At 32.6% G+C, this 27,760-nt stretch overlaps 3 protein-coding genes across 5 annotated transcripts in view; 2 read left to right on the plus strand and 1 right to left on the minus strand.

The window, feature by feature from the left end:
- Nucleotides 1–1,152: 1,152 nt before the first annotated feature.
- On the plus strand, nt 1,153–6,739 carry Cpr73D (Cuticular protein 73D). Its single transcript, XM_088274166.1, has 7 exons — nt 1,153–1,285; nt 2,269–2,406; nt 3,050–3,231; nt 3,647–3,854; nt 4,304–4,405; nt 4,486–5,684; nt 6,046–6,739. Exons 1-7 carry the CDS (start codon nt 1,158–1,160, stop codon nt 6,486–6,488), a joined length of 2,400 nt encoding a protein of 799 aa, XP_088130292.1. The 5' UTR covers nt 1,153–1,157; the 3' UTR covers nt 6,489–6,739.
- Nucleotides 6,740–7,304: 565 nt separating this feature from the next.
- MCU (mitochondrial calcium uniporter) overlaps nt 7,305–27,760 on the minus strand; it is an 86,081-nt gene continuing 65,625 nt past the window's right edge. For 2 of the 3 annotated variants that reach the window (XM_088274173.1, XM_088274175.1), the window contains exons 3-7: nt 21,415–21,689; nt 16,548–16,709; nt 15,470–15,673; nt 14,950–15,057; nt 7,305–13,873 (exon numbers count right to left, since the gene is read on the minus strand). In XM_088274173.1, the coding sequence (XP_088130299.1) occupies nt 13,694–13,873; nt 14,950–15,057; nt 15,470–15,673; nt 16,548–16,709; nt 21,415–21,689 (929 nt within the window). In that variant the 3' untranslated portion in view covers nt 7,305–13,693. The remainder of the gene's footprint in view (nt 13,874–14,949; nt 15,058–15,469; nt 15,674–16,547; nt 16,710–21,414; nt 21,690–27,760) is intronic. The other variant, XM_088274174.1, reaches the window with a different exon arrangement.
- jv (javelin) overlaps nt 23,421–27,760 on the plus strand; it is a 56,307-nt gene continuing 51,967 nt past the window's right edge. The window contains exon 1 of the mRNA XM_088274169.1: nt 23,421–23,519. Within this exon, the coding sequence (XP_088130295.1) occupies nt 23,421–23,519 (99 nt within the window). The remainder of the gene's footprint in view (nt 23,520–27,760) is intronic.

Here is a 27,760-nt window from a genome sequence, read left to right on the forward strand (position 1 = left end):
AACATGTAAATAAATAATAATTTTAATATAATTCTAAACTTTTATTTCTAGCGATTTTGCCGATCCATATTGGAAGTTAATGACACTGATTTTTTATTTCCATTTAATCGAATAAAAATAAAATAAAAGTTACTCGAACTATATTGAGAATGCGTTATCATTTCATTATAATTTCAGCCAAGCAATGCTTAATTTTTTTAGCATAAAATGAATTATCCTGTTTTGTCACTTACGTAATATCAATAAGGGGGATACAAGCAACCGTTTTCTACGAATTAAGAACATTTCTTTTAAAGAGAATACAGGGTGTCGCTATTCAATAATGCTACTTTGTAAAGTGTCCTATATTACCAAAATATTTTATGTTACTGCATGAAATAATTACTAAATATTTATCCATGGTGAATACATTCCAGACAGAAGCGTGCAAAGACCGTTAAAAAATATACTTTTCAATATATATAAATATTAATAAACAAGTGTATTTTACACTGTTCTGTATACAATTTACATGCTTTTGTGATTTTTTATTTTTATTTCAATCGTACTAACAATATAAAGCATGTTATTTGGGCTGTGCAATACATGTAAAATTACATAAAGAAAGCCAGTCCAAAACAAAACTATCTGTATTAGTATGTTTTACTGATTCTATGTATAAATTTTTAAACTGACTTTTAAACACCCTATAACTATAGATCACCCAATTATGTTGTAGTCTATGATTCCTTTTTATGGATATTTGCATATAAAATAATAAGTGTAAAGAATGGGCTTCTCAAATAATATTATATACAACAATGAATGCGAGTCAGTGACTAGCGCTAACCAGTTAATCAAATATTTTATTACCGTCGATAAATTGTACCCATATGTTTCCACGTTTATCCGCAAATCTCTGTCGTATCTCTACAGATCAGCTCATTGTTCCCGCGTATGCTAGTAACATTTCCATGAAAATACTCATTAATAACGCGGTAATTTGTTATATCCACATTGTTCAACTAAAAATTCTGGTAGATGATAACATTTGATAGTTTAACGGTTCATATATTTATGACAAGGTAATGGTTGAATGGAAAGCGCCTCGTTGAATCAAGAGATAATGGAATGCAATGGAGCCTTCAAGTTTGTATTTTCCCACAGCCTCTGGAAGTATGGGTGTGCTGCCGCTAGCCCTGGTGCTGGGTATGTCCCTAGCAGCGTCCGCGCAAGCTCCCCCTAAGGCCGCTGCGGACGACGGAGACTTCAATAATGTTAACACCGACGGATCCTTCGATTTCGGGTACACACCTTCATTTTATAATATAGTTAAAATATATACGTGATTAGATTCTGAACCATTTTCTTTGGTATTTTATATTACATTTTTTTTCTTTATTTTAAATTCTTTTGCATTACATAGCATAAATTCAATTATAAAAAAAATATTAATAAAATATAAAAATGAATACAAAAAAGATTCCACAAAGGCATGGCCTGTGTGTGCGTATACAAAATAAATAGTCACAGTACAGGGTATAAGGGTATGGGTTTCTAAGGATTCTAACGTAATACAAAAATACAATTTTTGTATTACGTTTGTTACAGCCAATAACCCATATGTAGGAATGCGTTACTACTAAAATCCGAATTGCGTTCCAATCCGTTGTCAATAGTGACAATTGGATGTATCGAAAAGTTTTTTTTAAACATCTACATTGAATATGGAAAAATTGATAATTTTTGTTACAGTAGGTTAGATTATAAGATTGGTAAGGTTGGTGCTTTTAAATATGTATTACTTATTCAAATGTGTCGATTGAAATCAGAATCAAGTTAAAACTAGTTTTTTTATTATTAATATTGCTACAGACAGGCGTCGTGGTAGACGCTCGACTGCGAACCTGGCGTCGCGGGTTTTATTCACGCCAATTGCAAAATAAATTCAAGAAAGATTTATTTTTAATTGGGCTGAGTATTTGTGTTGTGTTGTTATATTTTCACATCTACTTTCCCCATCCTTATTACCTACCTGCAGATAAACCTCTAAAAAAAGGCTTTAAGGGTTGTGCCTATTTTAAAAAAAAAAAATTGCCTGTTGAGATTTTAAAAAACCTTAATCACTCGGATTCGTGTTTAATAGTAACATGTTCCGGTTCGGAAATTTAAAAAAAAAAATTAAATTTGCGTTGAAAAATTTAATTGCTGTGCTTAAAATAATAAAATGACAATCCTTTAGTTTGTTAATAATAAGGGCATATGATTGTTTTTGTTTTATTGTAACAGGTATAATAACAAAGACCGCGGCGCGTCCTACCACCTCGCGCAAGGAGACCGAGCTGGCGTCGTGAGGGGAAGGTTTGGTTCCAGAGACCCTACAGATGCCGTCATCAAGGAAACTATCTATACTGCTGGACCAAGAGGGTAAACCATACACATACATATATATATACATATAAATATATATATATATATATATATATATATATATATATATATATATATATATATATATATATATATATATATATATATATATATATATATATATATATATATATATATATATATATATATATATAAATATATATATATACACATATACATATATATATATATATATATATATATATATATATATATATATATATATATATATATATATATATATATATATATATATATATATATATATATATATATATATATATATATATATATATATATATACATATTTATAAATATATAAATAATCAATAGGTATCTTTTCAATTTGTTTCGTGTCTGGAGATTTGGTTAGATTTATTTTGCAATTAAAAGTTTCAAGTTGATTTATCTCTGGTGATAGTTTTATTTTTAGGGTTACGTATTTAAAAATTACCGATAAATTAACTATTTAAAAATTCATATTTCAATTAATTGACGAATTGACTATTTAAAAAAACATCTGTAATCAATTCACTATTTAATGTATTGGTAGAAATACGTTTTATTTAATCAATTCATAGCCAAATCTATCTTGTTCCTTAAGCTAATTTCTTTCATATTTTTTTAAATGTAAAAATAGATTTCGCGCCCGAGGACCACACATTCACCGAAAGATGGACTTGGACCAGAGGCCTAGGGGGCCGATAGGAAACAAGGACGATCCTTATTTCGATCCTAATGAGGATCCGAGCTATTCCTTCGGATTCAAGACGTCAACATACGAAAAACAAGAAGATGCAAACAGACGGGGAGATGTTACAGGTGCAAATACATACAATACAATATGAGATATTTAGTACAGAAAAAAATCACGGACAGTCTTCTTAGATTCGTCCACCTCCGTAGTGTAATGGTCGGCACGCTCGGCTATCGTTCTGGAAGTCGATTCCTAGGGATATATTTATTTATTAAATATTACCTTGGACTGGTACCTGAAGCGGAGGGCTGATCACCTTTTCTTCATGTGTTAACGATCAAGATAAAACTGCGTTTATGTTTTGCAGTGCCTTATGCACCATTGGGGTGCGGATAAGGGTTTGAAGTCTTCTTAGAAACGAACAAATATCAAATATTACACATTTTCTAATAAACATTACAATTTAGTCAAATCGGTGAGATACATGCGAATGTTTTTTTTTCGGTACAAAATCGTTAATCAATCGTGACATATTTTTAGGAAGATACTCTTTTGTGGATGATATTGGAGAAAGACACAACGTAGAATACATCGCGGGTAAAGACACCGGTTTCCACGTTAAAACAGCTTTCCCAGATTCCAATCCCGGATCTATTGGACCGCTTTTTTATAACGGACCTTTAGTAAGGGGAGAAAAAAAACAAAGAGGACACACGTCAGTACAGAGAGGTCTGGATGGATCTTACAGGTATGATTTATTTGTATTATAGTTCTAGGGACACCCGTATATTTATTATTATACAAAGTGTATGATTATTAAAACGTAAAACGATATTTTATCATTTATCACTCCACAGTAGATTTTTTTTAAAAATTAAATCGTATGTGAAATATCCGAACAGAGAAAGTACAGAATTAATTTTATTTTCAAATTTTCGAAATGAAACTTCTTAGGCTTCTTAACGATTCGATAATTGGACGAGAATTGATAGTAAAATTTCAAGGACACGTCACGTTTATTTGGCACATTTCGTTACAGGAGAGAAAAGAAAGATATAAAAAGGAGAGAATGAGAAAAAGACATACACATTCGTATACATAATAGATTTATTTTTTCGATTATTCGAGTTGTTTGGGATAAATTATGGTGAGCTTTGAAGTAATATAATAAATACAAAATAAATGTCATAATTTTAGATTCATTTCTGCGGGTCCAGACCAGAGAAGGACAGAGAGTAGTGATGCGAGTGGGAACGTGAGAGGATCATACAGTTTTCTCGATGACAAAGGAGTTCAGAGGTGTGGTTGAAATTATTATAATTACTCTACTCGTAATGGAGTTATATCATAAATGATTAATTAATATGTATGTTTTTCAGAACTGTCCATTATATTGCCGGGCCCGGTATCGGTTACAGGGTGATTAAGAATAGTAAAGATCCTTTCATACCTTCATTTTTCCCAGTTTTGCCAGATTACAGAGATCCGACACTTAACAAGCCCTTCCCTCCCACGGATGCATTCGTGCCGAGCGACAGAGACGATGATATTTTTGGAAGGCCAGAAGGGTCGGCAGCGTCGGGCCACGTAAAACCTCCAAAAAATAATCGAAAACCGGTTCCTCCGTCTAGTGGAGGTGATGGTGACGGAGACGATTTGTTTAACAATAAACCACAATTCGGATCAGGAAGCCAAGAGGGAACAGGTTTCGGATCCGATTCTAAGAAACCAGGATCCAGGCCTACCACGTCCGGAGAGTCAGGCTTCGGAGGACAGAGCGGAGAAAGACCCAGCAGCTCTGGCGGAAATGAAAACGGTGACGGGGACGAAGATGACTTTTTTGGAAAACCAAACAAAATACCGACGGACAGCAATAAACCGGTCAGTGGAAGTTCGGAAAATGTGAAACCGGATTATTCCGGAAGCGATAAACCTATACCAATTTCGGGGGATGATGATGATGATATTTTTGGTGCACCCAAGCCGATAGGACCGACTGGCGGTAGTAGACCGGATAAGCGCCCCGGAAGTGACGGAAGACCGGGCCGACCGGTAGGTAGCTCCGAATCTAGCGGCCATGCAGAGGGCTCGAACGGTTTCAGACCTACCGCGAGACCCGGAGGAAGGCCCAGTGGGCGACCCGGAGGACGACCCGGAGGACGACCCGGAAGCCGGCCAGGCGGAAGGCCCGGCGGAAGGCCAGGAGGGAGACCGGGCGGAAGGCCCGCAGGAGATAGGCCGTTTACGAGGCCGACAAGTAGGCCGAGCGGATCGAGTAACGAGTATGAAAACAGGCCGGTTGCGGGGTCCAGTGATGACGATGACGATATATTTGGAGCGGCTAAGCCCAAACCCGATACCTCTGGAAACGGATTCAAACCGGGAGGCAAACCAAATGGGAAGCCGGGAAGACCGGGTATTATTACAAGACCCAGCGATATTGACAAAGATAAAAGACCAAATAGTGGTGAATATAAACCAGATGGAGGAGTTTCATTTATTAATGTAGATGATGAAGATATATTTGGAGCGAGTCAATCTGGAGGAAATTTCCCTAACAAGCCTGTAAAAGGAGAAGGTAGTATATTATAATATTTACCATATGCATTCGTATTTAAAAGAACCCAAAATGTCAATAGAATTGATAGTAAATAAACTTGCATAAATGTTTATTTTATGGTTTCAAACCATTCAAAAATATTAAAAGGTTTGAAACCATAATAAATATTGTTCTAACTTATTAAAAATTGAGTTGAATTTAAAGAGTAATCTAACGAAATGCTTATAAAAAGAATAACCAAAAAGTACTATATGTTCGAAACATTCTTTGTTTGCTGCCGTGCAACAACTACGCGAGCTAACACTAACACAGTGTTTTATTTTAATTTTATGACAATGCCTTTTTTCAACTCTGATCAAATGAATATTTGCCATTTCAGGGTCAAAACCGGGTTCTTCTAGCGAATCAGGATTTTCAAGACCAGGTGGTGGATATGACCAAGAAAGTGGAAAAGATAGACCGATTATCGTGGATGAGACGGGTCCCAGTGGACTAGAATCTCCATCAGGGGGATCAGCAAAACCTATCGGACCACCACCTTCGGGAGGGTTTATAGATGAAGATCATAATGGTGATATAAATAAACACAACGGAATATATTCTCAGCCCGGAGGAGATACAGAAATTACATTCGGAGGTTCTGGAGATAAAAACTTGGGTGGAACCATTTTCACTAATTTAGGCGAAGAATCCATTCATTTTCCACCCGGAAAATCTGTGAGAGCGCATGTTCAATCTATCGACATTATTCCTTTCGGAACTAAAGTACCATCACCGGGAGAAGCCATCGATGAAGAATTAAAAAAACACGGTAGTCGGTAGTTAAAGGACTAGATAGGAATAACTAGAAGGAAAGTATTTTCTACTTTATCACTGTCCCGATAAAGTTATTTCAAAAGGTCCGCAATTTATTTTATTTCAATATACATTCTACATTATATTTTGAAGATAATTTATTGTCCTATTTATTTTCCAGTGAACTGATGTTTAGTTTGTTCAAATTATGTTAGGTAAAAGAATGAATCGTAATTGTATTATGTTCCAAATAATAAATAAAAAATACTTAAAAGAAACATGAAAACTGTTTATTTACTATTAACTGTTTATTTAGCAACATAAGTAACCGGAGTTATGCACCTGAAACGGTTAATTTTTATTCAATCCAAAAAAAAGGTCACCAATCTGCACCTCGTGAGAAAAACCCCTGACATAAAACATTACTAAAAAGAGCTCGATGGCAGTATGCAGTGTCCCCACTCGAGCCTCGGTTGACATCTTCAAAGACATTTCAAATAATATTATTTTAATAAAAAAAAAGTTTACATTCGTTGAGGCGAAGATATTTCACAGGACTGAATATTTTTCTTCAGAGAAGAAATTTACACTCTTACATTTTCATATTTTCAGGCATAAACAATAAACCTATCTATCGGGAGTTTTTCTGGGTTTCGAGACTACACTGGGAATAAAAATGACATATCGGGGACAAATGGTGGAGAATTATCTTGGTAGAGATTATCACCAGTTCTGAGGTAGCTAACTAGTTAATACATCTGCTGACACCGACACTCTGTATAACATATCCTGGGTGAAAATATCGGTCAGTGGGTAAAAGATAAATGAAACTAAAGCTTCATTAAGAGGTATTTATTTAATAGCATTCAAACACATTTCCCTCGAGTGCTGAAATCAGCATCCTTCATAGTACATATAATAAAACTAATTATTTACGATGAACAGGGCCCCGGTAATTCAGATATGATGATCAATTCTACAAAATCCAAATATTCAATTTTTTTATGTGAAGCCGTATTGCATAAACATATTACAAGTACCTTTTACATCTTTTGTTTTAAAATTAAACTCAAATGCAATTCTTAAAACATGATTGCAAAATAAAATTTTAATTTGTATATTTACTTTAAAAATCCTATTAATTAAAAAGTGGATAGACAAAAATATTATTTATAATTCGATTAACATTTTACAAAGAACACAAGAAAAACAGTCATAGTCAGTCCTGTCAGTAAAAATAACACAAGCGATGTCTATTCACAATTAAATAATCCGGAAATATGCCGGGAAATTGCGACATCAATTGTGAGGCCCTTAACAAAATAATATTTCATTTAAACTATTTTGAAAACTGTATTATGTATTACATTTTATGTTAGTCAATGCAAATTTACAATATAAACATGGTGTTTAAGAACATCTTATAAACAATGTACAATATCAATCATAGCAATCCTATCATTAAAAACTATAAAACAACCCAAATATGTTAAATCATCGGTGTTCATGGATACAAAATCTCATACTAAATGAAGATGAAGAAAAATTGTTATTTAGGTATGTATTAAGCTTACATGCTAAAACCAATAGGTAGGTTTAATAAGTAGTTTGCAAGTACAGAAATGTTTACATTTATATGAAAAATAGTTAGTAAGAAGAATTATAATCTTACTGAATAATGGAAGAAAGGAATAGCAGATCTTTTAGGATATACAGTATAGGTATTATTACATCAGTGCAAGTAGATAACAGTGTATGAAAAACAAGAAAATTAGTAAAAATCAACTCATTACAATACTTGAGAGATAAACAATAACCACTGCCACACATAAACTAACTTAATTATTAGAAAAAAGATGAATAGTTTTTTTTTCACAAACAAATTTCATAAAATCACTTGAGAAGATATATAAAAAATATTCAATTTCATTGAATATTTTTGGCATGGTCACAATTTTTAAAACACCCTGTAGAAATATGTTACTTTTATTGAACCAAATCAACTAGGAAAAGGTAAAAGGATATTACAGCCAAATTATACATAACCAACATTATACAGATGACATTTTTATCATTACAGCGAAACCTCTATCTATCGTTTTTAAAGGGACCTATTAAAATAAACTTTGAATGCGGGATTAAGAGGTCAATACGCAAATAGATACGACCGAGTAAAGATACCGTCCTCCCAATCTGCATAACCATTCGTAGGCTAAAATTCTAAGAAGAATACATGTTTCAGATGCAAATGTATTTATTGAAAAAAAATGCAAACCTGAATTTAAAAAAGTACTTTTGTTTTTTTAAATGTTTTATTTTCTTAAGTCAAAAGTATATTCTCGGCTTTGCAAATAGTATTTTTTTCAGTATCGGTTATTGAATGTGCGTTGTTGAAAGTTTTCTTTCAAAGAGTGTGCACGCTTCTGGAAATGCAGGTACAGGCAGTGGCTCCTTTTCATCAATATCGACCTCTCCTGCTGTCGGTTACACAAGCTTTCGATAGTTTCTATTCCATAAGTTGCCGTTGAATGTAAGAAAATTTAAAAGAATGTGAAAAAAACAGACAAAATGTATCAAATATGCAGCTAAATTTGAACGATAAATGCGGTAAATGGTGATACAGAAACGATGGATGCGGTTTAGTCAAGTATTAAATTAATTCGGGATAGAAGAAATAAACGACACATCCGGGAAAACGATTATTCGAGGAACGATAGATAGAGGTTTCACTGTATTTAGTTTTCTAAAGGAGTGAGCAATTTTTAGAGACTTGTGGGCAGACAGGGAAGAAGGTAGTAACCATGAATCACAATGACCAGATAATAGACCCGTGTGGCGTCAGTCCTCCGCCCCCCTGCATCACAGTGAGTGTCTTATGAATGGAATGAAAGTTCATGATTGTAAAATAATAATTAATATGCTGCGCTTATTAATACAATTCTTTGTTATCTCCCATAAATTACAAAAATGTGACTTATACCCTTTTGTCTTTTAACAGTTGAAATTAAAATATGCCACATTAAACATTAAAAACTAATAACATTCATAATTTGCACAATTTGACACAAAGAACTTACAGAAATAGGTGTAAATAGTTTTTATCTCATAAAACAACCATATTGAATATTTTTTACAACTATGTAACAATGGGTTATAATTTTTTTTTTCTTTAAGTCATTATAATGATAAGACATCTAGGAAAATAATAACATTTCAAAGCGGCACAACATTGCCATACAACACCTTGAGCCCCAAAGAGCATGAACTAAGTATTTGAGAAGGGAATGCATTTTTTGCATTAAACTCAGATTTTTGCAATAAAGTTGGGATAAAAAAACTCTAAAAAAATTGTCAATATCATCGCTACATGCGTGTTGCTAGAGACTTGGCAGTACTCTCCCAAATACATCGAATGTGATCTAACTTAGCATTAGGATTCGGTACAGCGGAAGAGATTTGACATTTGTCACTTTAATACATTTGTTAGCAAATGTGTATTGAAAATAACACAACTAAAATAATTACTGAAACAATGAAGTAATTTCCATGTATAAACATAATTTTCAAGTATTCCTGGTCACTGTTAATCATTGATGAAATGTTTTCTAGGGTATCTCGTAAATAAAAAAAAAACAAGTTAACAATTCTCATGGATATAATTAATAAATAAATCATTTTCATATTTCATAGCTCTAGTTAATAACTTTTTTAGGCTTTTGGTAGGAAATAATTCCCAAAATGATCAACATGCAAAAATACCAACATATTTTAATAGATATTGAAATTTTAATATGAAATTAATCCCATTACTCTTAATTTATAATAGATTTTTCCAAGTCAAAATTCACATATAGATTATAAGCAGTACAATTTTCAAGGCAGGAAGAATTTTAGAAGTTTTACATAGAGGTAATTAATTTTAGGTACTACGAGATACATAATATTTGATATTATACATACAATAAGATTAGATGTCATAAAATAAAAAAAAATAATAAAAAAATCACAAATAAAGAAGACCTTTTAGGCATAATGGACTATGTATTATGTGTACAATTAGTCACAGGTTTAACAAATATATTCTAATTACCTAAAAAAGCAGTGTTGTTTATTTGATAAAATAATAATAAAAAAGAAATTTTTAATAATAATAGAATTTTAGTTATATGTAATACATTTAAATGAAATAAATAATTAAATAAAAGTTTCTATTCTTATCGGTGAAATGAGATTCTAAACAACCGAAAATTGTTTCTCCAAAATGAGAATTATTTTTAAGATAGGATGTAAATCAATATGCTCAGTGGCTTTCCACTCTCAGAAATGTAGTCACTGTATGTTTATATATGTATATATATATTTATAAACCATACATATACACATATGAATAATAAACTGTGTTTAAAATCATAGAGTGTTCATCACTCTTATTATTAGTTTCTTTAAAAAAATAATAATTTAAGATGTGGTATGACAAATATTAATGTGAATAAATTTAACTGCGCTTATCGAACCCTTTACATTGAGTTATTGCATTTAAATTAAAGGCTCGAATCACAATCGAAAGCATAAACCATTTTCCCAATTTTGTGCATGGCTTACTAGATCTAAAAATTTAATCTAATTCACTACAGAAGGCAATATCTTAGATAATATGGCGAAAAATTGTGCGTGGCTTGTGCCTTAAAGAGTTTATATTTATTTACAATATATTTACATATATTTAATTTATAATTGATATTAATATTGTTTTATTAACTGTTGAGATTGACTAGGCACACAAAAAATCTTTAAAAAAAATCAATTATCAATGTGGTAAGTCAGTTAAAAAACAATCAAAATTTCATTAAATAATCTAGTGATTTAGTTTTGCAAACCTTTATTTTGTTCAAGATATTTATTTACATGTTTTAATTTTTTATTATTATGTAAAACAGTACGATAAATTTGAGTGGGATATAATAACATAATCGCATACAACCTTGACTATATCATATTGATAGAAGCAAAAAAAATACATTAGCAAATGTTTATTGGGAATACTAAATATGTGTTATTAATATAAATTGAAAATACATATAGTTTGAACAAAATTTTACTAACTTGCAGATATCTATACAATTAAACAATTATAAATAGAAAAAAATACCGCTTGAAAGTAGAATGGATAAGTGTTTATTTTATTTAAGAAATTCAGATATATGATGATAATTGGAAATCATTTTTCATCATCAAAAACTATGTAGTAAATAATCCTTTTTTCAAAAAAATACTTAAATTACTTCTGATTTCATTGAAATTTATAAAAGATTAATGAAATAGCTAAATAATTCATATTTCACTTGCTATATTATTCATATTTAGAAATTTGTATAGACTATATCTTTAAGTACATTATTTATATATTTAAAGTGGAAACCTACCTGAAAAGAGAGTATTTTAAGCTGAATTTATGATTAGTTTTTTGGCATCTTATTTGTAAATTTTTCTTTGCAGGAAGAAAGTATAACCTATAACTGTAGGAGGCTTCATTGGAATAAAAAACTAAGTAATTTTTGCCAAGAAAAATCCAGATAATATATTTTTATATTGGTTTTCAGACTTAACCACAGTATGTTAACAATAACACTTTTTTCAAATTTGAGAATATCAGACTTTATGATAATTTTTTTAAATGTATCCACTAATGAATTTATTCATTTTCCAAGTCATTCAATATGCATATTTCTATAAAACAACATAAATATATATGATACAAAAATAATGTCTTCTTTTTAGTAGAAGGCTGTACATATAAACATTTCAAAAACATCAAAGATGAACAAAGTAAAAACCGAAGATTAGTAAAAAAATTATAAATCCAAATAAGTATGTAACTAGTTTTAATATATTATTTAACAAATCATTGAAATATTATCGAAGTCTTATGTTTTATCAAAATGCTTTGCTTATGTATAGAGTAGTGTAAATTGTTTACAAATAGCGAAGAATTTAAATATATTTTGAGATGGAAAATCTAATTTAAGAATTCTAAAAGAAGATTCTAAAAGAAGTGCTAAAAATGATTTATTAACAGTGCTTTCGGTAGAACTAGAGGACCCAATGGCATTTCAACTCTAGATGAATATTTGCATCGAGGTATACACATATAATGTGTAAAAACCCCGGATCACTAAACTCATACAAAAATACAGACACATCTATCTTCGTTTATAAATGCAGTGCTTAAAACAAGATTTAAGCAGCCTGTATTCTTCTGACTTATCCTGAATTGACACGCCAGTGCCCGTGATGCAGTCTATTTTGTATGCAACATGATTACTGAGATTTTTTGCTCAATAGCCAAACTCACATAGTGATAAAATGATGTAAAAATTAGTGATCTAGGGTTAAATATTATTATGTAAATATTAGAACAAAAACGAATATTTATAATTTTGACTAGGCTGATATAATATAAAATTACATGTGTATAATTTTTCTTATTGAGCAATATTTAAGTATAAGTATCCATAAATGATGTTTCGACAATTAATGTTTGTGCGGGTCATTACATATTCAATGACCATTGTTTACGTAACACGTGATACAATTGGATCTAGAAATAGTGTCGAAGTAATGCATTAGTAGGATTACTATAATTCGAGATATGGATGTCGGTGTCATCAATCATAGACAAGGAGAACATAATGTTTCAAATAAATATTAAAGACTTACTGCAAATGTTTTAACACACTTACAATCCATTTATTAACAGGCACACATACAAATGTCCCTATAAATATGAAGAAAAAAAAGCATCGCTTAACATTCCCATTAATGTCTCATAATTGTTATTCTTTTAAAACAACAAATGTTTTTGTCGGCCAGTAATCCAATAATCCAAAATCATCTAGGCTTCATCACAAGAGAAAGTGAAAGATTACAATTTAATCATCACCTGTAATTGATCAATTCTATCAATTCACTTTTTCTGTGATGTTCAACAATACAGTGAAATGAATTTTCGGATTCAATCATTATAATTCAACGGTTGATTTATAAACCTTTGGTAAAAATAAGAAAATAATTAAATCCATAGGTACAGATAATTAATTTATACTCCTGTAAAGTGAGCCCAAATGTACGACAGTTTATGGATTAAGCCAACGTTTATTATTTTTAATATTAAAAATCAAACTCCAAAAGTTTGAAAAGTAACTTTATAGTCAAATATTGAGTTGAGGCACGTATTATGTAGTGGAACTTTTTACTTTCTTACTACTGTCTATGAATGATTTTAACATTGCTAAGGGAGATTTTTTCTTGTCAGTCAAATCATCAATTTCACCGAGTTTACCAGTATACGAAGGAGGAAGATGTATCTGCAGCGGATCACGAAGACTTCTTAAATCCGTTTCCACCTTGTTTATCTGGAGAAAGAAACAATGTGTTCAATTATTGACAGGTTTATTTCCATTACATTTTTCCGATCTCTGATTATCCCCTTAATGAGTTGATATAACTTGATATTTAATTGGATCTGAGTCATGAATGTAAGCTAAAAAACGTCTCGATAAAATAAATAAATAAATATATTAGAATTTAAGAAATAAAGTCACCTTCCAGTTCTCAACCATTTTAATAACCTTGTGACAAAATTCTTGTTTGTGTTAGTAACTTGTCACAATATAATTGTAATAATATGGTTGAGTGAATTGATACTACACTCGTTTATAAAAATTAGTTTAAATATTGAACAATATTTTGAATGTGTCCAAATACTTGTTCACAAATTTTGGATTCTCCACTTAGGAGCTATTTCACATGTTACAAGTGGGTAGTGATCACTTAACCAGCATAATACAGGTCGTGAGCCCTGTAAATACCCAGAGTTCCATATTCTTCTTCATCTATGTTGACATGCCAAGTGTTAAATATTGAAATTCAAGATGGACTTGACACAATATCAACTTGGTTGTTAATTATACTAAGGCAAGGTTGTAAGTCCTACACTCCAATCTGAGAAGTGGTATATATTTGAAGGTATAATGAAGACATAGATAGAAGAGCTCAGGGTGAAGGATATTAAAGCTTTTTAGTGAAGGAAAAGGAGCAGAAATAATGTGAAAAATAAAGAATAACAGCAAAGGTTACGCCACTCAAGTTGCATACATGCCCTCGTACTAGCTTCTGTTGCTTGAACACTGCCATGTATACTAGTTCCTCAAGGAGAAAACATTTAAAGATCGGGAAAATGATGATCATGAAATCAAAGACTGAACAATACGTACATATACGTATAACTGCTTAGTAATTAGGTGAAATAATGATAATAAAAAAGCAAAAATGCCTTCGTTTTTTCATTAGAGGTGTTACAAGATGCCTAAATAAACTGAATATATGCAAAATTTTGGAACACATCAGTTTACTCTGAAGTATATGATGTACATTAGACTTAATTAAAAAGTTTTTTTGGCCATTAATAATTTAGTAACAAAAAAATAACCTGATTTTTAAGAGTATTGTAGCGGTCCACATCTAGTCCAAGCTTCTTAGCTTGTTTATGTAATGTTATGAGATGCTGGCGATCCTTCACATCAGGAAGGAAGTACTCCTGTCAAAATATAAAAAAATATATTTAGTTTAGACAAAAAATATAAAACATTAAATGCTTTTTTTTAAAGTACATATGCACCTCTTCTTTTTACACAATCAATAAATAAATAAAAATTGTTGAGTCCAAGAAAATATTAAAAATTCACAAAAGTTAAATTAAGTTTAGATTTTAAATCTCAAATCATTAATTTAAAAATAAAATACTTATTTAATAGACAATCATTTATCACATGAATAATATATTTATGAAATAAGTAGTATATAATGTTTTAATTTGATATCCTAATTTACGCATTGTGATCAGGCATTTACAAAAGATCTCCGAGAGAAGCGAGTAAATGATATGGTTGCATTTTGTATTCAGATGCAGAAAGTTGTCGCATAGGGCACAATAAGATACTTAAGAGTACCTGCTTAGTGAGAACAAAGTAAGCGTAAGCAGCCATGGCAGTTCCGTATGTGACAAAGTAGGTGACAGGCTCCATGATGTCCCAGGAGTACTCCCACCAGGTGAGGCGTGCCAGCACCCCGAACTGCACGCCCATCATCCCCAGGCCGGCCCACGTCAGCGTGGTCGTACGACGCACCGCCACCATTTCTAATTCCGCTCGTTTCTGAATCAATCAATTTTAATACTATATTCAAATTAATAGTAAATGTTTGTATAAGTTTATTTAAAAAAAAAACCGTTCCAACATCTTCTTCTTTATCTAACACTTATCTGCACCCAATGGTGCAAAGGGCACTGCATGGTATTGACGCAGTGTTATCTCAATTGCTACTTTCATGAAGGCAAGATAATCAATCACACCTGCTCTTCAGGGACTAGTCCAGGGTAATATTAAATAAATATTTGAGTCTAAAATCACTCAAATTTATTTTCACCCCCTCCCCTATGAATTGAACCCGGGACCTCCAGCACGGTGGCTTAACACGCTAACCATCACACTACGGAGGCGGACAAAACTGACTGAAGCGGACTGCATAGATATTTAGTATGAAGATAGATTAATTGCAGCCATAATGATTTTGTTAAAAATTTTAATTATCTTATCGTATATCAAGTAATTTTCAATGCGAGTATTGGCAATGTCAAACTTCGATGCCAAAGTAATTTTTTTTCAAAATCGTTTTCAATCCGTAAAGCATTAATAAAATATTTTAAAATTTTTATTCTATCGTTGAGTTGTTCTTTTTAGCTAAATTGTACAATTCTTTTTAACAATATAAGATGGTTACATTTAAAACATTTAAATTAAAAATAATATAAAAAAAAACTTGAAAAGACAAATCGGAAAGATAGGTCGAATAATATTTCACATTCCTGATTCTAAGACTAAAAATAATTATGTTTTATTTATTTTAGATAAATTCATATTTCAGTTTATTAAAATGTCTGTTTAGGTGTTTTATTGTATTTATTATTTCTTCATCTTCACAACATCTTCAGACTTGGAATAATACTCTGACTTGGTAACCATTACGTACCTCTTCCAGTGGCATGAGCTCGTGGCGTAGGGTCTCTAGTTTGGTGCGCAGGCTCCGCTCCTGGCGCAGTTGGTGTTCTCCTACATTGAGAGCTGCATACAGTTGGTTCACAAGATTCCGAACATCGCTTAGCCTTTCTAATTCTTCGTTGCTTAGACGTTCCTGAAATTACCAATCCTAGCTTTAATACATCAATGCGAAAACTGCAATACTTCAAAAAGTAACAAAACTGTGTAAGATAATGTAGGATAATTTATTTTTAAATATACTTTGTTACTGATAATAAAGTGTGATGTAACATGTGTCCCATTTCAACACATATGCGTTGCATCGACATGTCTACTTGTGTAAAAAAAAATTTATTGTAGGTCATATTGAGTACTTTTGCAAGGCAGTATTCCCCTTTGATATACAAGTATGTAGGTGATTAAAATTATTTTACTCATGTTTGATCATTACGACTCGCGTGATTTTTCACATCTTTCAGTGTTTTAACCGTTTTTTAAATGTGGTATTAAAAAGTAAAAATATTTTTAATCTTCCTTTTATAGTCCCATTTTTATTTTTATACTAGTTTTATTTTTAAATTAAAAATAAAATGAATAATAATACAATGCCAAATGAATAGTTAAAAACTATAAAAATATATGTATTAAAAAAAACAAATTAAAATATAACTTATATAGTGTTTGGTCTAATTACAATAAATGCAATAATATGGAGATAAATTTATGTACCGCTTTTACAATAAATAATGAGGATGTACCTACTTAAAGTTGATTCCAACTATATTATTTAATTTGAACTTAAAATCTATATTTATTATCACGTATTAACGATTTGGTATGAAGCAAGGGTCGGAAGCTTTTTTTAAAACATGAAAGGCGCAATACAAATGGAAAAATCGGGATTATAATATTATAGCACCTAGCACTAAATGAAACGGGTCGACGCCGGCGCCGAGCCAGTAAGCTGCGAATAATCATTTACCGCTGCCGTTTTGGATTTGATCTTTTAGCTGAGAGGCCGAAATACGTTTTTCCACAGCTCTCCTAAAAATTTAATAAAAAACTTGGGTCGTCCGCGAGCGGTATGTATAGGCGGAGGATGTACGAAAGGCGGATCTCGAAAAATCGTAGTTAAATAAACCCATACTTCCTATATATCTTATATTATTAACATAAAATTTTACAAATCGTTAAAATATTCAAATTTCATGGAAGGTGTATGTATGTGTATGATCTTTACCAGATTTTGAGATGAAACACAACGGTCCCTACAAACTCCGACCGTAATTACGTTTTAAGACCAGGTAAGCGGTTTCCGTAAAACAAAATACGTACCTACTGAAAATTAAATACGAGGTTTATGTACACATTTGACCTAATTTTAAAATCCTTTTGTAAATTCAATTTATATTAACATACCAATACAGAACTTAAATAGGGGGGTAATTCTAAAATCTTATTGTAAATTCAATTAATATCAATATACAATAGCAATCGCAAATTTCATCAAGGAATATTAATTCATTATAACGATTTTTATATCTATTTAAAAAAAATACGCGTGTTCTAAATATACACTTATCCTTTAAAGTATGTATTTTTGAATTATTTTTTATTATTTTTTTATGTATTCAAATAATTTTAATTAGTTTTATTGGTAGGTATGTAGTATGTGTGTACTGTGTATTTCTACTACATTTACTTTGAATATTGAGTTTCACGTGTCTTACTATTTGCATGAAACTTATCAGCAATTTTTTTCATGATAATTTTGATTCATACCATAAATGTATATTATGTTATGTGGGATTGGCGAGAAGGAAATGCGTTGTAGAAAAAAGAGAAATACTCGCTATAACATTCTCTCAATAAATTACGTCAAGATTTGCGCAGAAATTTGACTAATCATAGACATAATTATTAAGCTTACAGATCAATATTTTGCATTTTGTTTTTACAAAGTGAAAAATAATTATATAACGATGGTACAGCGGGATCGCCCGTCTTATTACGGGTGGATATCAAGTCCATGTCATGTCGGTACTAGAGACATCAGACAACCATTGTCCCTGCGCCGTGGACAAAACGGGCTTTGTGTATTTCGTAATGTAGAAATGAGGTTTCCATTTACTAACAAACGCCGGATTTAACATAAATCAAACCCCATACCGTTAAGCTATATAGGTAAGAACCTTTATTTATGTTAAATTTCACGAATATAGAGTAATAATTATGCCTGGTTCCTAAGGTGACTTTAGGACAAGGCCACACAAATAACAAAATCCTTTCTTGAATGTTTTTCTAAAGCTTAAGAAAATCCTTTTTTAAAAAGGAGCACATAACATAACGTGGCATATTGGTTACTACCGATTTTAATGATTTTTTTTTCAGCTGTGTGTAATCAAAGAAAGCAATTTCAAAGGCATAAAATTCATTGTAAATAATATTATGGGCTACAAATACTTTTGTGATTCTTGTATATAATCGTAGGTACTACGCGTATATCTCACTCGAATGACAATTTAGCTCGAATTAGTGAAACTTTCTTAAAGAGTATCTCTTCCACACTTCTACTAAGAAAGTCGTGATTAGTAAAAGTAGTCGGTAACAAATGAGGTTCCCCATGGGTACCCGTGATTATGATGTTAAATAGAACGAACAAACTTAGTTTACGCGAGGGATGGCGAACCTGTGACATGCGACGACTCGCGTCTACAAGAAAACATACCGCATCAGAAAGAAATCTGTCAAAAACATCCATCACACAAAACGTAGTTTGGTAGTTAATAGAAGACAAGTACAGACGCAGGTTTTGTATTTGTGTATTCGTATAGGCCTTAGGGCGGTAACACGGCATAAACACCCGTATGCGAGCGATGCGTGTGTAGTGTGTTCATATCTCCTTTCTTCCTACCACATGCCGGACTCATTATGATAGACACAACTCAGATGGGATGTAGAAATGTGCATCAACATTAACCAGTCCGTTGGAAGGAAGTCTATTTTAGTAGAAGTGTGGAAGAGAATCTAAATCAGTCACGAGTCATGACATTCCGAAAGTGAGTAGATTTCTTGAAAATTGTACCCATTATTTTCATCAACGATATTATATTTACTTCAAGATGAAATCATTAATGTTCTCTGTTCAACGACCAAAAATGAGTTCACAGTGTTTTCACGTAATGATCACATTCCCTTTTTTTCTTTGAAAAAAAAAAGCATTTTTATGCTGTCATTGTCATTTTTATGTCACTCTCCTTTCAACAACGTCATATACCTATAAAAAAAAACTTGATTTTTCAGGAGATCGTTTTTAAAGTTTAAAAATATAATAGAATGTATTAAAAATAAATATCAAGCCACTTATTAAACTTTTTACTATGCAACAGATCTTTTTAGGTAAAACCTGAATGTTTTATCTCCATTTAAAAAATATTTAGTATATTTAAAAAATAATTAAACAATACCTTTTCATTAAAATGCATTAACAACACTTTCTGCCCGTATGCCGCTCTAGCTGGGATATATAACATTTTCTGGGCATTCCGAAAACATGCACAACCGAAAATTGACGATTTTTGATATATGAAGTTGTTGAAAGGAGTGAGCGATGTATACTTTAATTCAACGCCCTTTTCTGGAAGACTTAAGCGGCTTGTGTTTGATGACAAGAACCAAGTTGTGGTAGTGTGAGGGTTGAACCTTGAGCCTGTGATTCAAAGTCCGCGACATTAACCACAAAACCACAACTTGGCTCACTCAAATTAAATTTGCGGATTAGTGAGTTTTTTTGTGGAAAGATTTTAATTGATATCTCAACCTACATCAAAAAGCTTGGATAAAAATACTGCAAATTAAATAATAATTTATTATTATCGAATCCCATATCTTCCACATAAATAAGATCTTACATTGATTTTGCTACTCTATTTTATTTCAGTATTTGTTATTAAAAAAAAACAAAAACAGGTCAAAAAAGATATTTACAAAAAAATGAACCGCTATTATTTTACACGAATTTCGTCTTCCTACACTTGTAAATTCAGTGCCTACACATAATAAAGCTATCAACTACATTATTAAGGGAAGAAGGTGGAGCAGGCGATGTTATATTTGTAGTAAGTAGGTACGCACATTGTTTCCGAACCTTTTTAACTTTTCGCGACCTTTCGCGACTCCTATAATCCCGGTTGAAACTATCTCAACAGTTAAGTTGTAATTTAATAATTTATTTTTTCCTTGGGAAAATATTTATTACCTTATTTCCGACTCAAAATAAGTATGCGTGTATATAACATGTGTACATTATTATAAATGTGCCTACACGCGCACACACACACACACACACACACACATTATCACAAGTACACTAAATCTTTCAATAATACTTATTTTAACAGCGGATACATTTAATTGGTTTCAGTTATCAGCTTATAGTAACAAAAAAAACTATAAGCAATCAGCTGGTCGTTTCATGTTTCCATTATAAAAAGCAAATAATAAGGTAGGTACGAGAAAACTGGAAAGTTTAAAAAAAAGATGCCTGAGGCGAATACTGGGTGTAAAGTGGTATGACTTCGTCAGGAATGAGGACGCGAGGAGAAGAACCCAGTAGCCCCTCATACTGAAGTCCGGAAGCGGAGAAGATGGAAATGTCTTTGGAATGCCACCTGAGAACATTAACCCCTTATTTCTCTTCTTCAAACCCCGAGGATTCCGGCGCCCCGGAAAAACGCTGACGACCATTCACCGACTATACTCCGCGGAACATCGCAATGGGAGGAAGGAAGGACCTGGAAGGAAGGATCTAGGGAGAGAACATGGAAGATGCAGGTAACGAAGCACGACGTGTCGTATACCTGCTTGGGTGTCTTGACGTAGTAATCGATGTCGTTGACGACGAGCCTGAAGTCCTCCTCGAGCAGCGACTCGACGGTGTCGGAGGAGGCGAGGCGCACGCCGCTCGCGTTGGTGACCTGCGCGCGGTCGATGCCGCGGTCCTCGGCGCGCAGCATGGCCAGCAGGTCGCCCACCGTGTGCCCGAGCGGCCGCAGCGTGAAGCGGCAGCGCTCGCGCCGGCTGGGCAGCGGCACCGTCAGCTGCGGCAGCCCGCCGCGGTAACCTATCGTCACCTCTGCAACAGAAACGAGCTGCTCAATACACATCTATCGGGGAAGAATCCAAACAGCATCGAGGAGCACATTATGCCAACATTCAAGCTGAAATCCCACTCAAACCACGCTACTGGAACTTATTTTTGCCTAGATCTTGATGTTATGTCACTGCTCACTGCTTGTACATCTCTATAATATAAAGTGTCCGCTCACAATAAAAAACAGTAAAAATACGTAAAAGTTGAAGTAAAAATGAAGCCTTACTTTTTTGGATGATTGAAATTTTATCTGAATCCCATGAAATGCAACACACACACCATACATAAATATGATCCGATTTAGACAGAAAAAAAATCATTCATACTGTGACAAAATATCACAGAAAACATTTTCAATTTCCAACGTTGATACTTAATATTAATTGCAGAATTTAAAGTACATATACTGAAATAGTAACGTAATTAGTCGCGAGTATAAAAACAAACAAAAGAGTTAAGTTAAAATCGGCAGGTTCTTAACTTTGTAATCACAAAAATAATAATTGTAGTAAAAGAAACTAAGTAATACGTATTTATAGCAACGGTCGTCATGTATCGAAGGGTATCGTTTAGAAATGTTTAATGGGGCAAAATAAACCTTTTAATTATAAAGTCTAATTAGTGGATATTTATTAACTCGAGTAACTCAAGCAGGGGTAGTTTATTGAGTTATTTGCGCCATGAACCACTAATTGAATTGCCGGCTTGTTAATTAATAGGCTTTATATAAAGCACGCAGAGGTCTCGAGGGCCGATTTAAGGAAACCTTCATTAGAACAAACAAAATTTCTAGCGATATTTGAGATGTTTCATATTTGAGCGAGAAACGTTCTGAACAATAATTTACATTTAAATGGAATTTATTTTGGTTTCCCTATTTATTCTACTTATTATTTTCAGAGAGGTTTTAACCGGGAACGAATGTTTAATAACAATAAGCGTTACCGACCAACAATACAAAATTCTTTAAAAAATAATAAATAAATTAGAACCTAACCCCCTGCACACTACTTTCATCCCTTTGAAACAGTATTTTTTTTAATGTCGCCGTTTTGTATCTTTTGTACTGAAAATTTATATTATAAACATAACCCGATTCGTCGATAAACGAAATTCTCAACAACAATAAGTAGAAACTTCAAGGATTCCTGCGCTTCTCTAAGCTTTCGTTGATTCAAGAAACGTCAGCTTGACGTTTGGTAATTTATTACCTATAAATTGATTTATGTTTATAGTACCTTTTTCTATTACAGGAAGTTTCAAACATACTCAACCTTCACCTATACTAAAAATTACGAAAATAACGCAACCTCCAATTTGACGTTATTACTTTTTTCATTTTGTATAGGTTTTTCAAACAAGCTAGATCTAGCGAAGTACATTTAGCACAAAGAAGTGAAAGTACGAAGGTAGTAATCAGTGACCAGCGTGACAGCGTGGGGTCCTGCCTGCGGCGTACCCGACGCATAATTCCGTTTAGGTCGCATAACCATACTAACGGGTGACTACATTAAAAATGGTCGGTATTAATTAACGGAACAATACGGCTATTCGCTACTCGCTACTCGCTACCACTACCCGCGAGGCTGGAAAGCATTGTTTACCCGGCCCGCGCAACTATCCGCTCTGTTTGGCGCCTCCCGAGTCGCGTGAGACCGAGCGGTCTTGCCTAGTCCGCATCGCGGCCACCACAGCGCAGTAAGAGGATGTGACATGTATTATTCTAACATCGTGGTAAAAAAGGAGGGTCCGATGCCTTGCGGGAAACGGAAAACCCGCACGAACAGCGCGGGTATTAAGCGCGAGCCTCGAGTAAGCTTAAACTTGCACTACCATGATTCTCCGCTTTGCCTATACGAGATCTTTGTGCGAAAGCGCAAGACATACAACACTTAAAAAATAATTTCAATTTGATCGTTGTATGGTTCTTCGAAGAGCTCTTTGCGTGCCTCCTCAAATACCCATCAACGGTTTTACCGAGCTCCAGTGGCCGCACGGTCTCACTTAGTGCGCGTACCGCACTGGGACGTCCATTGTGCATACTTGCATAGGTATTCAGTATGAAGATAGATTAGTTCGAGCGATAACGATTTTCTCTCGGGTGACAAATTTCAATTAAATTAACCTATCGTATATTCAGTAATTTTCAATGCGAGTACCAGCAATGACCGACTTCGATGCCAACTGAAGTTAATTTTATATTAATTTTTATTATTATTTATGTACTTCAAAAAAGTGTTCAATTATGTACCTACTTACGTATCATCTTTGTGAAAGTGGAATTTCCGCTATTTTCTTCAAAATCGTTTTCAATCCGTAAACCATTAGTAAAAATACTATTTATTTTTTGTTTTATCGTCAGGTCGTTTGTTTAAGCTAAATTGTAAGCAATATAGAATACTTACATTTAACAAATTTGTTTTTTTTTTTATAAAACTTTATCAAACATGAAAGGACAAATGGGGGCGATAGCTCGAGTAATACTTCACATTCCTGATACAATGAACCAATTTTTTCCGTTTTATTTATTTTAGAGAAATTCTTAATTCGTATTTAACTTGATTAAAACGTCCATATAGGTGTTTTAAAAATAGCCTGCAAAAATACCAATCACAAATACTTTGTTTCAGCATAACGTTAGACCTCAAGTTTACTATTACTAGTGGTAGGACTGCATTAACAAATAATAGCATAAACTTAAATAATCGAAAATTATATTTTTTTCAGGAAGGGTAAGTTTTGGAGAGTATTGAATTCCCGGCGGCTCGGGCTTGGGCGCGGCACACACGCATCCGTATAAATTATTTAGCCCTCTACGAATGTAACATTGTACCAATTCAGAGTTTATTCCTATTTTTGTTTTATTAACTAAATAACTTGTCATACAAAGCGTCGTGTACTGTACTTTCCGCTTTCTTGGTGAATGAATTTCTTAATCTTTATCGAACAATTCAGAAAATTTGACGTGCGAGCGTTAATAACAAAAAATATATATCGTTATGGAAATAAATATTTCATTAAAGAACGGAAGTTTTCCTCCAAGGCACGCGATCACTGGCAAACAATCGCTTTACTTTAGTTAATAATCTTTTCGGAAGTGGTTGCAAATACACTCAAAATACATCACGTTTTCTTACCTTTACACTTATTTTATTTAACGTTTCATTTTTTATAGTGATTTTCAATTTTTTTTAAATAATGTTTTCCACATATTTATATTTGTTTTATAAATTTAATTGGCTTTATAGTAACGCGCGTAGGAACATTTAGTGGAAACTTTATTTTTCTAACATTCAGGTACTTTTTTTTATAAAAACCATAGATATGGATACTGTGTCATGTTTTATTTTGTATAATATATGCACGCACAAACAATGATTTTATGGGATCTTTTTGGCTAAATATCTATCTTTACGTATGTTTTTAGTAGACATTATAACATTTTCACAACTAAATCATCAAATGACGTATCTATTGTAGTTATCTATGTATGTGTTTTTTTTTAAATATATGTTTGTGCCTGCAAATCTGGGGTAGCTTCGCATAAGAACAAGCTTGTGCGATGATGAAGTAGAAGCAGTAACTCCCTGAAGATAGAGAAATAAGGTCTGAGGGAAAATGATGTATCACTTTGCCCTTAGAAGACACGAGGTAATATATCACAAAGACATGTATCGTAAGTTTGATTAATCGTTATTGTATCAGGATAAATTATGTCATTTGTAAATTGAATCAGGATAAATGAAGTCATTTGTAAAAAAAAATCAATAAGAATACATAGTATTTTAACAAAAAAAATATCGATTTAAATACTATTAAAACTTGCAGTTACAGTTACGGAGAAGAATAGCAGCCATTTATTTTTTTATATTTTTTTTTATATTCGACCAATAACCGGGTTTCATCGTTACCGACATCATCAGACTGGTCCGACATCGTCAGACAAAATAAATGTGGGAAAACTATATAGTTGTTATTTAAGATATGTCAGTACAAAACTAAAAATATATATATATATATAAGTATATATACATATTTAATCCAAACGTTTGAATCAAATTATTAATTATGTTTTTACTTGCGAAATAATTATATCAGTGTACAAACCAAACGAAAAGTGCAGAAATCAATTTGTATGGACGTCTTCCAAAATTATTTTGTGCTTTGTAACATACATGTATATCTAGAATTCAATTAGAGCACAAACGATTAGCATTAATATTTAAACCAGCCGATACATGTGGTAAATATATTAGTAAAATGAACTATTGTACATACAATGAACCACATTACGTTTTGGTAAATTTGTTTAACCACTTCATATTTAAAAAGCTTTAATATTATACTATTTTCCTCAAATAATTTTAATTTGGATATGTAGTTACTACACAAACACATTTTCAAAGAAAATAAGAAAAGTACATACAATATTTGATTTTCAGTAGATTAAAATAAACCTTATAGGTATAACGTAGTACAAAAATGTTTGATTTTTAGTAGATTCAAGTAAAGTTTTTTTCCTAAAGACAATACGTCGAAGTTAAGCCGAGGGATTTGGCTTTTACTAAGATGAATGTGGTATTATTAGATCCCCAGAGTAGAAGTGCTTAAAGCTCTGTCCATTGATCCGCAAGTCAGCACATCGAAGTAAAGCAATCAAAATCTAGCAATAAGTAAAACCCAGTAATAAGTTGGCTACAGGGAAAGCGAAAGGCGAAAACTTTTAGGGGCTTTAAAAGAAAATGTAAATCGTCATGGTAGACTTCTGTAATTATTCGTCCGTGTACAACGATCTATTCATTTTCTTTTTCATTCTACCCGCAACCGATGGTGCATAGGGCACTGCATCGTATTGCCGCTGTGTTATCTTGATCGTTACTTACATGAAGGTAAGGTGATCGCTCCTGAGCTTCAGGGGCCAGTCCAGGGTAATATTAAATAAATTAACCATTACACCACGGAGGCGGACAAAACATTTATGCGACTACGAATAGTGGTATGCAGAGTTTTAATCAGGGTAGGTAGGTGAATATAAACTCATAAATGAAGGCATTCAAACCCGTAGATGGAAGCATCTGTAGCTTCCGGAACTAGCCGTTAAAAATAAATATAATAAGTACTCAAGTAGTAATAAACAAGTGTTTTCATTTTCAATATCTATTTATATTAGAAAATGCATTTTTTTAAAATATAAACGTATCGTAATATTTCTTGAATAATTTACTGAAATGTGAAATTGTTATTCATGATTAAATCAAAGTAAATTCATTACATAACAGAATCAACGTATCCTTTTCACTTTTCCTACAGCGAAAGAGCCTTGTCTCATGATAATATAGTGACAGATTGAGGTTATCTACCTATACTTATTTTGTGATGGATATAAAGTACTCGATACAAAAAGAAATGTACGTTTTTTCGGTCACGCTTCTTCGATATGTTTTGGACAAAACAAATGGGACTATCTGGACTCTCACATGAGCGAATTATACGTATAACTTACTATATATCATTCAATATCGTTACATGCCGAGAAACTTATTGAGAAAATTTCATAAGAATGGCGCCAAGTTTATGTAAAGGGAAAATTTACGAAGGCTGATGGAAAGGAAAGGTGGAGATTGAAAGATCGGTAGGGAGACGGAAATTTCTTTATTGTATCTTTTTTTACGTCAAAAGAGAGCTTCGCTTTGATAGATCGATACAAGAGCGACGTGCTTGAAAATAAAGGAAGTTTGATGACAACGATGAGGTGGTCTGTAATGGTTGGAGCGCGGAGACAATGATAAAGAAACTCGTCTCCAGGGAGAATCATATATACTCGTGTAATAGTATAGAGGTAACATTTTGAGTGTGTCTAAATACTTGTTCACAAAATCTGGATTACCTCCAATTACAGGAGTTATTTTCATATTATTTGTTGACATCTCATCAAAGATGAAGAAGAATATGGAAGTCTAGGCATTTACGGGGCTGACGACCGTCATAGGCTGGTTTAAGTAATTACTTTGTACACGCGTAACATTCACCAATTCTACCCATTATTGACAACC

The sequence above is a fragment of the Brachycentrus maculatus genome, unplaced genomic scaffold (assembly GCF_059751285.1).
Source record: "Brachycentrus maculatus isolate JH-2025_06_01 unplaced genomic scaffold, ASM5975128v1 h1tg000637l, whole genome shotgun sequence".
Classification (NCBI taxonomy): Eukaryota; Metazoa; Arthropoda; class Insecta; order Trichoptera; family Brachycentridae; genus Brachycentrus; species Brachycentrus maculatus.

Bases quoted from the DNA above. Each gene is read 5' to 3' on its own strand.
- Cpr73D (XM_088274166.1), top strand. From the start codon at position 1,158: ATGGGTGTGCTGCCGCTAGCCCTGGTGCTGGGTATGTCCCTAGCAGCG. The intron at 3,855-4,303 runs GTATGATTTATT...TCATAATTTTAG, and splicing joins GGTCTGGATGGATCTTACAG to ATTCATTTCTGCGGGTCCAG. The intron at 4,406-4,485 runs GTGTGGTTGAAA...TATGTTTTTCAG, and splicing joins GATGACAAAGGAGTTCAGAG to AACTGTCCATTATATTGCCG.